The sequence below is a fragment of the Panthera onca genome, chromosome C1 (genome assembly GCF_046562875.1).
Source record: "Panthera onca isolate mPanOnc1 chromosome C1, mPanOnc1 haplotype 2, whole genome shotgun sequence".
Lineage (NCBI taxonomy): Eukaryota > Metazoa > Chordata > Mammalia > Carnivora > Felidae > Panthera > Panthera onca.
The window spans coordinates 196,975-210,125 of NC_138346.1; the positions used below are offsets into that span (position 1 = coordinate 196,975).

The 13,151-nt window shown below is 49.2% G+C and overlaps 1 protein-coding gene across 1 annotated transcript in view; it reads left to right on the forward strand.

Annotated features, from left to right (window-relative positions):
- The first annotated feature begins 3,207 nt into the window (after positions 1-3,207).
- Positions 3,208-13,151, forward strand: part of LOC132671098 (contactin-associated protein-like 4) — an 80,505-nt gene continuing 70,561 nt past the window's right edge. Inside the window, exons 1-2 of the mRNA XM_081796533.1 lie at positions 3,208-3,301; positions 11,849-11,959. Coding sequence (XP_081652659.1) covers positions 3,208-3,301; positions 11,849-11,959 — 205 coding nt within the window. The remainder of the gene's footprint in view (positions 3,302-11,848; positions 11,960-13,151) is intronic.

Sequence of the window (13,151 nt, forward strand, 5' to 3'; positions counted from 1 at the left end):
AGTGTTTATGTTTCCCCACGATCTCCACTTGGTGTGGCCGGTCATGTCACTTGGTCCCGGCTGTTTATACTGATTGCGTCACCATTGTGGGCTGCGCTGTTGCCCTCAGAGACTGATCTTTGCTTGGTGGAATGCTGTACGCCTGAAATTCCACACTGTGTGTTCTCAGGGCCACTTGGTCGCTCTCTGTTCCTGTCTGTCAGCACATGTCTGCCCACCATGCACTCCTAGTCCTTCGGAATTATGTGGTTTTCGATGTGTTTATTATACTCATAGTGGATGAGATTTGCTTTAGTCGCCAATTTCAAAATCTTACTCTTTTTTTCTTTTTAAAACTTGTGTTAAGCCCATACATATTGGTGTGGCTGATATGTTTGGGGGTCATTGCTGTGCTAGGATTTTATGGCATAATCACCGTGCTTTTATGTGTATTTAAGTGTTTTTATTCCCTGAGATTTGCTTTATTTGCTTTTTTTATTTCTTCTCCGTTAGCCTAACGTGAAGCACGTGGCTGTACCTCTTGGTGATGTTACAGGATGAGCCAAACAAATGTGGCTACACCTGTGATCCTTGGTCATTGTACAGTTTGTTTATGTATGTGTTTGTGCAAAGAAATGGGGTTCAGGCAGCTACTGTTACCCTGGAGTTTATTTTCTGCTACTCTTTTGGAAGTGTAGACACCTGTGAAAATGGACCTTACACAGCAGTTTCAAGATTCCATGTACCTTCCCCCGTTAGAAGAAGAAAGGACACTGAGTCTTTAGTTTCTGAAAATGCTCAAAAAGTAACCATAAACTCTCCAGAAACAATCTCCACATCTTCTTCATATTGGAACTGGTGGATGGATGTTTTCAATGGTTTAATTTATCTAATTAATGACTGTTATAAATATCTTCGCATTTTCATTTTTTTCTTATTAGCTTTCTATGCTTGATAGATCAGGCTTTATTTGTGTTTCTTTTTGGAAATATGATTAGTGAATATATCACAAAATACATGCTAACAGAATAGATATTTAGGGAATTAACTGGAGCTCGGGAAAATGCTCTCATAAAATATAGAGACCACTGGTAAGCAACTATTTCTGTTATAAACTTTTAGAATTACTCTTTAAGATACTGATTTTCTAACTAATAAAAAGTCCATTAATAGCAGTATGCAGGGCCTTTGAATTGTATTTAATAGGAAATGCTAAATTGAGATTTTCTTGCTCACTTGAAGCGGAACAAATTCAGAGGGACAGAGACCACGTGTCCATACCATATGAAGTCAAGCAGTCAAATGAGTTTGAATGGGCTCCTTTTCCCTCAGAGCAAAACTGCAGGTTGAATGTGAAGTCATTGAAAAGGTGTTTCATCCGCTCAGGATATAAAAGAGAACTAATCTTCCTTCAAGTGTGGGTACATTTCAGAAATGCTGAGGGGTGCCTGGGTGGCTCAATGGGCCAAGCGTCCGACTCTTGAACTCGGCTCAGGTCGTGATCTCATGGTCCGTGGGTTCGACCCCCACGTCAGGCTCTGTGCAGTGACTATGGGGAGCCTGCTTGGGATTCTCTCTCTCCCTCTCTCTCCGCCCCTCCCCAACTCGTGCTCTCCCTGTCTCGGTCAAAATAAGTAAATAAACTTTAAAAAAGGAGAATAATAGCACGTGCTGACCTCAGCCTGTCCCGCCCCTTCCTGTACGGACTCAAGGACTGTGAGTCTGTCCTCAGCACTCAGACACCTGAGGGCGTTGTGGTTTTACAAACGCTTCCCAGGGGAAGACATTCTTGGGGAGAAAAATGAAGTTCTGATAGCCCCAGGTCATTTTGCTTGAATAGTATTTAACATAACTGCAGTGTGTGTGTGGATCCACACGCATGTGCACACACACACATACGTGCATTTCTAGGGAGCATGACCAGGTCTAACATGATATGGTGTTGCATAAGTAAAGATACATTTATACAGCATGTCATTTCTCGCTTAAATGTCTGTGTGTAGTTTCTATTTATCTGGTAAGTGCAATCCCGGTATTTAGCAATAATTATAAGACATTTGTATGCGGGTTTTACAACATAAGTCCAGCTTCTGAGCCACAGCACACTCAGTTGGGTGTAGTTTCTTTACTTATTTATTTTGAGAGACAGAGACAGAGACAGACAGAGAGAGAGAGCATGAGTGGGGGAGGAGCAGAAAGAGGCGGAGAGAGAGACTCCTAAGCAGGCTCCACATTTAGTGCAGCGCCTGATACGGGGCTCAATCTCAGGAACTGTGACAGCTTGACCTGAGCTGAAATTAAGAGTTGGACGCTTAACTGACTGAGCCACCCAGGCACCTCTATGCCCACAATTTTAAATCCCAAAATAAAAAAGTATTCGCATGTGTGCATGTATCAGTGTGTGAACATAGATAATTACTTGATCACCACTACAATAAGACGTCATGGCCTATATTTCTGGAAATTATAGGATTTACAAATGTGGCTTTAAAGAGAAGTTTTACTAGATCAAAACACACTAATTATTTAGATATGTTTGCCTTCAAAAAGTACATCTATTATGTAGTTTTGGGAAACATTTAAGTGTCAGTTTCTTTACTTGACGTATCCTCTGATTTTATCCATTGAGTGAGGTTTTATAATGTGCATTTTCTGAGAACTGTAAAAGAGATTGGCAAATAATGTCTGGAATCTGTGTGAACCTTAGGTTTGGCCATCACCAGTGGCTGGAGCTTGAACAGGTCAGTTGAAAGCTGTTCATGTGTGCAAAGATCCTAATGTTTGTCTTTTCCATGTAAACCTATGTCTCACCCCAAAACAGATACTTCCAGAATTGCTAAAGACACAGTTTAATTATGCTTTGAGCTAATACTGTAGTGGCTTGGTCCAAATGCTAGTTATCACCTATGAGACATTAGTCAGATCTATCTGAAGTATTCAAAAGTAGTAATCCACTTAAATTGATTGATTTTCAAGAAAGGAAGTGACCAATAAAAGTTAAGGTACATGTGGCACTTCGAGGAAAAGGAGTGATGATGGTGGTGATTATGATGATATGGTGATGGTGATGGTGATGGAGGTGATGATGGTCATGATGACGGTGATGGTGGTGAATGATGGTGTTAACGGTTATGATGACAATGGTGATGATGGTCATGGTGATGTTGATGGTCATGATGATGATGTTAGATGGTTATGATGATGATGATGGTGATGGTGATGACGGTGATGATGGTGATGGAGGTGATGATGGTCATGATGACGGTGATGGTGGTGAATGATGGTGTTAACGGTTATGATGACAATGGTGATGATGGTCATGGTGATGTTGATGGTCATGATGATGATGTTAGATGGTTATGATGATGATGATGGTGATGGTGATGACGGTGATGATGGTGATGGAGGTGATGATGGTCATGATGATGATGGTTATGATGATGATGATGGCGATGATGGTGATTTTGATATGATGACAGTGATGATGGTGATGGTGATGATGGTTGTTGTGACGGTTATAATGATAGTGGTGATTATGATGGTGATGATGGTAATGGTGGTGATGGTGATGATGAAGATGGTGATGATGAGGATGATGGTGGTAGCGATGATGATTGTGATGATGGTGACAATGGTGATAATGTTTATGATGATGATGGTGATGATGATGATGCTGATAATGATGATGATGGTGATGGAGGTGATGATGGTCATGATGATGTTGATGGTTATGATGATGATGATGATGGCGATGATGGTGATGGTGAGGATGAGGATGATGGTGATGGTGATGATGGTGATGATGGTGGTGGTGATGATGGTGGCGAGTGATGGTGTTAACGGTTATGATGATAATGGTGATGGTGATAACTGTGATATTTTTCAGTAGTGTGAGTGTGATAAGGGGTGTGGGAGGAGCTACTAGGAAATCAGGAAAGTCGAATCCATGATCTGTGCAGTTTATTTAGGAGATAGAAGGGAACAGAGGTCACCATCCTGCTACCAGTGAATGCAGCCACCCTGCACACAAGGACGTCCCTGCTCATTCAACACCAACACCTGCCCCTGGGGCTGAAATGAAGCCACTACTGACATGAAGATGGGCATATGAGTGGACGGAGTGATCCCAGGGGAGCACCAGAATGCCTGGACAATACATTTGATGATCAGGCTAAATGTACTGTTGAGTTGATGGGGAAATTCGGAGAAACCCGCAGAGGCTGGCGGTGAGGGGACAGTGTGCATCCAAACAGAACAGTGAGCAGTGGAGCCCGTGCCTGTCAGGGTCATGGCAGCCTCCCTGGGCCCAGGGGCTGTTCTAACCAGGTGCGTGCATGTGGGGGGCGGGTGCAGAGTGTGGGGCTTAGTCCAGGACAGGTGGGATGGGAGACCCTTCTCCTGCGTGGCTCCATGGGGGTTGAGGTCAGACCTTGCTGGGCTGTGGGGGAGCCCAGACAGCACACGTGCCAGTCGCCACCCCACACCCCTGCCGTGTTGCCATGTGCTACAATACATGTCTGAGCACAGCCCCCAGTCCCGGAAACACGGGGGAAATTTACCAGAAGCTGGGGAGCATGAGGGTTTAGGTTAATTATTCTTAGCTCATGATGAGAAATGAACAACAAAAAACAGACAAACAAAAGCCCATGACCATCTAAGTTAAAGAGAAAACTTCCAAATTTTATGCAGAAATAAGCAACAACTATAACCTGCAAACATAACCTGCAGAGGGAAAGTCAGACGTCTTATCAGAAGATGGGCCACAAGACAGTGGTGTGTATGCTATCTATAAAACTTTTAGGAATAATGAATTTGAACTAGAATTATTTATGCAAGAAAACTACCAACAAATAGGAGATCACAACACAGGCAAGGACGTAGAATTCAAGGGCGTAGAATTTTAACCAGTCTTAGGTGCTCTCTGAACAACAACAAAAAACTCCAGCAGGCACTCTTGGGAAAGACAAGGAAAAAAAAACCTAAGGAAAATTGAGAAGTAAGAGGCAATTTTGCAGAAAAAATAAATAGTAAAACAAAATCATATGTTTAGATCTGCATTTAATATTAAAAGTAACTTTTTACAATGCTCACTAAAACAAATCTCGACTAAGGCAGGCGGACACTCTTCGAAGTGATTGTTGTACGGGGGTTGCCTCCAGGGGAGGCATGGAGAGGGCTTTCTGCGGAGGGGAGAAGCGAGTGTGGCTTAGAGGCCGGGGTGGAGACACAGATGAGCTGGCCTGGCCCAGCGGGGCACCAACAGAGAGTGTTCCCCAGGCGGCCTGCCCTTGGGAGGGGTCCCTGCTGGCTCAAGCCGGTGCAGGGGTCTGGGCACAGGAGGGGAGCAGAACCAGAGTGTGGTGACCACATTGATCAAGGGGACAAGCATTGAGCTCTCAGCCACCAGGCAGGACCGTGGAAGATCTGAGTTCCGGTTAAAGGGCAGCGACATGGGTCTCATCTGAGCGCTCTTTGCAGCCAGCAGCGCAGAATGTAGTGGGTGGGGGCCTCTGTTTTTCAGGGTCACGGGCCTTGGGCGGGGGCAAACTCCACCACCGCTAACATCCCACGTGGCCCCAGCACCCCCGGGGCGTGGTGAGCAGATCGGAGCAAGCCTCCATCGGCGAGGCAGGGGCGCACATTTCCTGCAGACACAGCTGAAAAACGGGTTGTTGCGCGAATCACCAGCACACGCAGGCAGACCTCGTTTTATTGCCCTTTGCACGTGTTGGGGCTTCTTAGGAGTTGGAGGTTAATCCTTCGAGGAGGAGAAGTCCCTGCAGGTGCGGTGGGAACAGCAGGAGAGGGAGGATCGAAGTAGAGCCTGAAGACAGGACCCATCCTGGCTCCTCAGAACCACTGCCCCTCGCGATCTGACTTGGACGGAGGAGGAGGAACCCCTCGCGGACGAGCCAGGAACGTGGTTGAGATGGGGTCCATCCCCGGTGACGATGCTGCGGAGACTGCCGGAGGGACCGCGAGGGATCCGAGTATCGCATACACCGGGCAGAGGGTCTGAGAGCGTGTAGTCCGGTTCTGACAGAAGTTCTGTGGGGGAAACGGGGCCACACAGCACCGCCTGCTGCAGCTGTTTGTGACAGGAAGCCCGTCACTGTGGGCTTGTCCTGGGCAAGTGCCGCAGTCGCCCCTCCGGCAGGCACCACCCTGACCGGTAGCGGCCACCAACATCCGGTCGAGACCCTCCTCCAGCAAAAAGATGCAGCTCGCGAAGGGCTCAGACGACGGTGTGTCCACGGTCTGGGAAGTGTGCCCGCGGTGCGTGTGAAACCTGGGGCGTTGAAATCAGAGACGGATTATTTCTCTTTGGAAAGAAAATTCACGTTCACTGCATTGTTTTTACTGGATATGATACAAATGGAACAGCTGTTATCCATTGTTAAAGTAGTTACGTTAAAACAATGACAGTGTTTTCTTACTTTGTGACTTGCTGGGTAAGATCACTAAATATGAGCACTCGGGGCTTTTCTCACAACAGCTTTCCTTCCGGGACAGGTGTTCACTGGTGGGATCCAGGCTGCGGGATGCTCACAGGCGGGTTCCGGGAAAGTCTACACAGCAGGAGGGACCACTGTGCGCTTGATAAGATTATTGTAGCAGCTCGATCAACCAGGCAACTGGCAGTGTCTTGGCAAAGATGCCTTCACGTTCAGCAACAAAAAAGCACATCTCATCAACTGAGTACATTATTTCTTGGTGTAAAATGATTACAGCTGAGTCTACCCGCATCAGATGGTGAGATCACGTGCTTTCTCCTTAACCACTCACAACACTGCACCTCGTGCCGCTGTCCTTCATCTTCCTCCCCGATTTCAGATCCTGGCAATCATGCTTTTTGCCACACAAAAGTGATTTCCAGAGGTTATCAGTATCGTTACACGGTGCTAGCAATGACTATCATTAAAATTCTGTGAAGTTTTCAAATTGTCAGCTCTGTTGATTGTCCTTTAAGTGGAATAAAACACTAGGAGCACCTGGGGGCTCAGTCAGTTAAGCCTCCGACTCTTGATTTCAGCTCAGGTCACGATCTCACAGTTTGTGAGATCGAGCCCCGTATCGGGCTCCGTGCTGACAGTGTGGAGCCTGCTTGGGATTCTCTCTCTGCCCCTCCCCTGCTCGTACTCTTTGTCTCTCCCAAAATAAATACACAAACTTAAAAAAATAATTGGAATAAAACATTAGATTTTATCAGGCATCGTGAATTTGTTTTTGTTATTTTTTTGGTTAAGTTCAAAAAGCATATAATAGCTGTATCTTCCGAGAAAGATCTGAATGTGCCTATATACGAATTTAATTTTGTTGGTCCAAATAATTCCTAAAATCTCTGGATATATGTTCAGACTGATACAGGAAAATAACAGGTACGCACACTGTAGGAATGCACACACCTTTAATCCTACTGATTTCTGAGTAAAACCGGCATTTCAACCTTTTACTGTCACCTGGGAAGGTCTACCAGAAAAATTGTCGTGAGGGGCCTCTGCAGGTGAATTCTCACCTGTACCCACTCGTGCATGAAAACAACATGAAACACGTCAGCTGTGCTGGTTTGGCATATGTGAGTTCATTCAACGAGAAGCGACACCCTTTATTTAAAGTGACCTAATATCCCTGGGCTCTCCAAACACACACCCCTTCTAAACAATTTAATTTTCTGTTTTTGTAAAGGGAATGGTGTTTTCCTTATTTTTTCTGTTTTTGTCATGGGAATGGTGCCTAGTTTTGGATAAATGTAATAATTAAGTGAAATGATTCTGCTGTAGAAGTTACTGCAGAGTTTGCCTAATATTTGCATGTTTGATTATGTAAATTTACAGAACTTTTAGAGAAAAGACGCTAAAAACAGCACCAAACAGCACGATTCAGCCATTCTCAACGTGTTTGATCTCAGGATTCCTTTACCCTTGCAAATTATTGAGGCCCTGACGTGTTTGCTTTTGGGGTTACATCTGTCAAGGTTCGTCAAAGTAGCCATTAAAATTAGGAATGTTTTAAAATATTAACTTATTAACTCAGATGGAATAACAGTAAACCCGTCGTAGTTTAGCATCAATAATTTTTTATTTGTGTGTGTGTATTTGTGCTGTCAACACGTGTGGGTGTGTGAGCGCATGTGTGAACACGAGTGCAACCTGTGTGTGTACCGGTGGCGTGAACACGCGTGACACGTGGACGTGTGGCGCCAGGGGATTCACAGGCAGGGCGCTGTGCGTCCTCCCAGCCAGGCGGGGCTCCTGCAGCCCAGAAGGCGGTCCCGGCTTGAGCCACCTGCACATTCTTCTCTCCGCGACCTCGGACGTGCTGGGGCCCGCGACGCTGGCCCCGGTGTCATCAGCACGGGCAGAGCCGATGGGCCACGCCCCCTCTCTCGTCCGCGTGGTTTGGGCGCCTGCCTCCTTCAGGTGACACACCGGGGGAGCGCCAGGTTCCGGAACGTGCCCCCGGACACGTGTCTGCCTCCTCAGCGAGGGTGTAGATAAACCCATTTCCCTTCTCACAAGCGAGCCGTGTGGCTGCTGTCAGAGAACAGAGGAAGCATGTTTCTTTCCTTGAAAATGTTTCTGTATATTTGAGTCACAGACTTTCTTACAGCACAAAACCCTGTGGTCAGGAGGCTGTGACAGTTGACAGGTGACATTAGTTCTCGGTACCCGTGGTTTTATTCCATAATTTTCATTTTTAATGTATGTTCGAATATTATTTACCAAAATACCCAGATATATTTTCAACACTTTATTTATTCTGTCTCTGTGATTAATGCGCCCCCCCACCCCCCACCCCCCCGCCCACAGCCCACGGCGGGTGACAGGCCGGGCCCACCAGACAGGTGCGGGGCTGTGACTGCGTCCTCGGGTCCGGCGGCTTGCGCCCTCGCTGCCCACACTGCTGTCCCCAGTGGCCTGCTGGAGCCAAGGCCACGGCCCAGACGTAATGGGGCTGAAGTTAACGATCCATCACCGCAGACGGGGGCCAGATTTAAACAACCTTCTCCACTGATTTGCTGTAAGAGAAGAAGCACATTCTTTATCCGTTGAGCAAACATGTGCGGTGCTGACTGGCCACGCTCTGGAGATCATTTCCAGTCGCTTCTTTCTCTAAAGCTCCCGTCCTCGACGGCTTCACATCGTTTCTTATCGTAGGCGTGCAGAGCCCTTGGGGTAACCGTCCTTCGGTGAGCATCCGTGGGAGCCACATGTGGGCCCCTTTGTTTCAGCCGAGCCACAGCCTGTCCACACAACACGCCCCCCACGGCGGCCAGCCAGGAAGCCCTCTGGTGGTGCCCAGTCCGCCAGTACGCGGGGCAGGCCCTGAGCCCACGGGGGCCACAGCAGTTCCCGGGAGTCACAGGGATTTCTCTCCGCCATCCGGCTGACTCTGCATATCGTGCCCCAGACTTGCTGTGCCGTTTGTATGCAGGGATTTCTGAAACTTTCTGTGGGGTCTCCGTTGTTGATTTGCTATCTCCGTGCAGGCGCTGTAAGGTTGTCATGGGCCCTCCCGGGTAGAATGATCCAGAACTTCACTCCTGAAGGCCTGAAGGCCTGAAGGCCTGAAGGGTCTGGGGCACTGTTAGCCCTGCCTCGACTGGGATGCTGTAGTTTCCCACTGACCTTAATTGCAGGGCAGGGTAATCCGAAGAGATGCGCTAAGGGACCCCTGCATTTGCCAGGCCCTTCCCAGCCTCCACTGTGGACCAGGAGTTCCATTTCCCCTTAGAAGCCAAGATCAGTCGCCCAGCCAGCACTGTCACCCCCTTTCTTACCGACGGAACCAGAGGCACAAGGCTCCAGAGTGGCCAGGCCATGGTTTTAAATTCAACAACAACCTCCAGCTCGGTGGGGTTGTTGTTGTTGTTGTGTGTCCTCGTCCAACCCTCCTTCCTCAGGACTAAGACCCCCAGACTTCCAGGGTGTAAAGTCGCAGGGACAGAAAGTGTCACTGGGGAGCCGCTCCCATGTCCATCCTTCGTCCCGGCTCAGGAGGGACAGCCCTGAGTGCCGGGCGCTGATCTGGGGTGCACGGCCTCCAGGAGAACCCGGCCCAGCCCTGTAGGGTAGTGCCACCTAGCTGGCCCTGTCACCGAGGCCTCAGAACCTCATCCCACTATGCTATCGAGCCAGCTGCTTCAGGACGGTGGGGGACGTGGAGACCAGTGAGTGCCGTGAGCGTGGACCCCCAGCCACCTTCCTGCGCTGTGACGTTAGTTCCTCGGTCAGAAGCACTGCTGGCAGGACACCAGGACGGTGGACACGTCCACAGATGATGGTTTGGGCAGAAGCACTGCGCTCAGGGAAGGCAGGTCTGTCCCAGTGGACAAAGGACGAGACACTGCCCTTCCGTGATGGAAGCCGCCCAGTGTAATTTACTCGCTACCGGGCGGCTGGCCAGTCCACCCAGAGAATAGCTCACGTGGAGGCTCAGTGTGGGTCTCCGCTGGCAGACGGGGCACTTGGTGGTGTGCTTCTCCGAGTCCTGCCCACCAGGAAGACTTGCTGTCCCCACAGGGACGTCCCAGAGAGGAGCCGTGGGCCACAGCTGTCCACTGTCTGCTGGGTCGTCTACAGATCAGGCCCCACTCTTTCCCCCGCTGTCAGCGGATCACAAGGAAGTCCTGGTGAAGCCACAGGCTGGGAGACAAAGTGTAGGGGACACAGGGGCACCTGGGCTACTTCTCCGTGAGTTCACATGTGCCTTCAGGGCTGCCTGTGCCCATCTCCCGGCTTCCACAGGACGACGGAGAACCGATGCGCACACCCAGCTCTGTGACCAGGGGGGTCAGGCCACACCCACCTGGTGGCTGGGCAGGGTAGCTCCGGCCCACGGTCCCCTGCACGGTCAGCACGCAGTCCCTGCCAAGGCTGGCAGCTGGCCAACTGTTTGCATCTGAAGGGCGGTTACACTGTTTACAGGTGTGGCTCATTCCTCCTCTTAAGTACATCTGTGTCAGGTCCATCCACAAAATGCTACAGTTTTCTCCATGAAATCTTGAAGATCTTTCCAGAAAGATTCTCAGGGACCTTACATTTTTATTGTCATTATAAATGACTATTTTAAAAGTTTCACCGTTTTGGAACAAAAGTGTGGTTAATACAGTGTGTTGGTCATACACCCAGCCTGCTGTGATCTCACTGCTTCTAAATGATGAAGTTTGGGGGTGATGGTGGGGTGGTTCAGAGCCGACGGCCAGGAAAGAATTCTTGAAGACATCTTTGGTGCACAAAGGTGACTTTATTAAAGCCCGGGGACAGGACCTGTGGGCAGAAAGAGCTGCACTGGGCTTGTGATGGGAAACTCATCATATCCCCTCAGGTTGGGAGGGGGTCAGGGATACTCTAAGTCTCTAAAGAATTTTGGAAGCAAGGTTTCCAGGACCTTGAGGGGCTAGCTGTTGCTAGGGAAACACCGTTTATTAGTAAAGCCTCAGTCACGAGACCCTTCAGCTGTCTATCAGGGGCCATAAGCCTGGAGGATGATTGCAGCACATATCTTCGGGGAATTGAGATGAAGGAGACTTCCAAAGGAATTCTTGTATGTCACAGGATCCTGGAGGGGGCGTGCTGTCAGCCTGTGCTCTGCCCTCAGCCTGCCCCGCGCACCCCTGGTCACAGTGATTTGCTTGTGCGCTTGGTTCTGAGCTTCCCCCACAGTGGCTCTTCTCAGCCCTCCTGCCTCTAATGCCCGCCCCCTCCCTTCTGGCTGTGCTCCCGGGGTCGTCAGTCCCGTGTGTTCCCTGGGAACCCCTAACCCTCCCCGTAAAGACTGGCCTTCGCGCTTGGGTTTGCAACGTTTAGGTTACTAGGAACCCAAAGGCCGCAGGGCGTGCTAACCCGAGTGGCTGTTTCCCCCGCAGATAGCTGCAACCAGCCGCTGACGTCCGCCCTGCCTGCGTCGGCCTTCAGCAGCAGCTCTGAGCTGACCAGCAGCCACGGCCCCGGGTTTGCAAGACTGAACCGCAGAGACGGTGAGTCAGCCGCTGCCTCTCAGTGACCCAGAGCGGCTCCCTACCCCCAACATCCCTGCGTTTCTTTTGATGAAGTATTGTAAGTGGTCACCAACTGCGCGGAAAGTAAAATTTCTGGCAGCATTAGGCAGATTTGTAGGCATGTTCCCATGTGAGACGTGTGGGAAGTCTGTCTGTCCACTGCCAGGAACCACAGGCGGTCTCTCTCCACGTGCATCACAAGCCCTACGCACAATCATTCCAGCCTGAGGATACGAACATACCTTTAAATGCCCCAAGCTATTCGTCTAGGAAAACCTGCTTTCTGTCACAAATATCCACGTTCATGGGTCTGCTAACCCTGATTATCTAATTCTTCTGCAAGTTGGACAAGTTTCCTATTCTTCAAGTTTCCCACCGCCACTCTAACGGATTCCACTAAGAATTTAGAGGCATAAAGCCACACAAATTTGTTATGTTTCTGTTACGGTTCTGGAGGCCAAAGGTCTTGGGACGGGTCTCACTGGGCTGAAATCTCAGTGCCGGCGAGGCTGTTCCTTCCGGAGGCCCTGGGGAGCCTTTCCCGGCATCTACAGCCTGCTGTCCTGGCTCCGGGCCTCTTCCCTCCATCTCCAGAGGCCCGCGGGGTCTGGTGCCCTCTCCACTGCCTCCCTCTTCTCACCCACCCCCTGTGATGGCACTGACCCTCCTGGATGGCCCAAAGAAATCTCAGATTCAGCTGATTAGTAGCCTTAGTTCCTTCTGGCCGCAATGGTAGCCACGCGATCCGGGGCTGTAAACCGCACCATCGTTCTCCTTACGACAGAGGCCAGAAGGACGGGCCCAAATACCCGCCAGCTAACAACAGAGAGAATGATTCCGTTTCTTCCCTCAAATAGGTCTGGTTCACACCGAAAATACCCGTAGAAACAACATTTCGGACCTGTACTCTGTTCCTCATCCGCCTTTTAAAATCACTCTGTTCTGTTTCTTTAACCTCTTCTTGTCCTTAGTGCTGAGGCTGAACATTTGACCACATTTGTTACCATGAACACTCACAACACAAAAATAATAATTCGCATAGCATTTCATCGGTATTTTAGGTTTTCGTTGTAGATGGACAGCAGGCCCTCCCACCAGAGTGCTTATTTCAAATGTTATTTTACATTCATTCTGTTTGCTCTTGGAGGGGACGGAACTGGAGGCTGTGGTT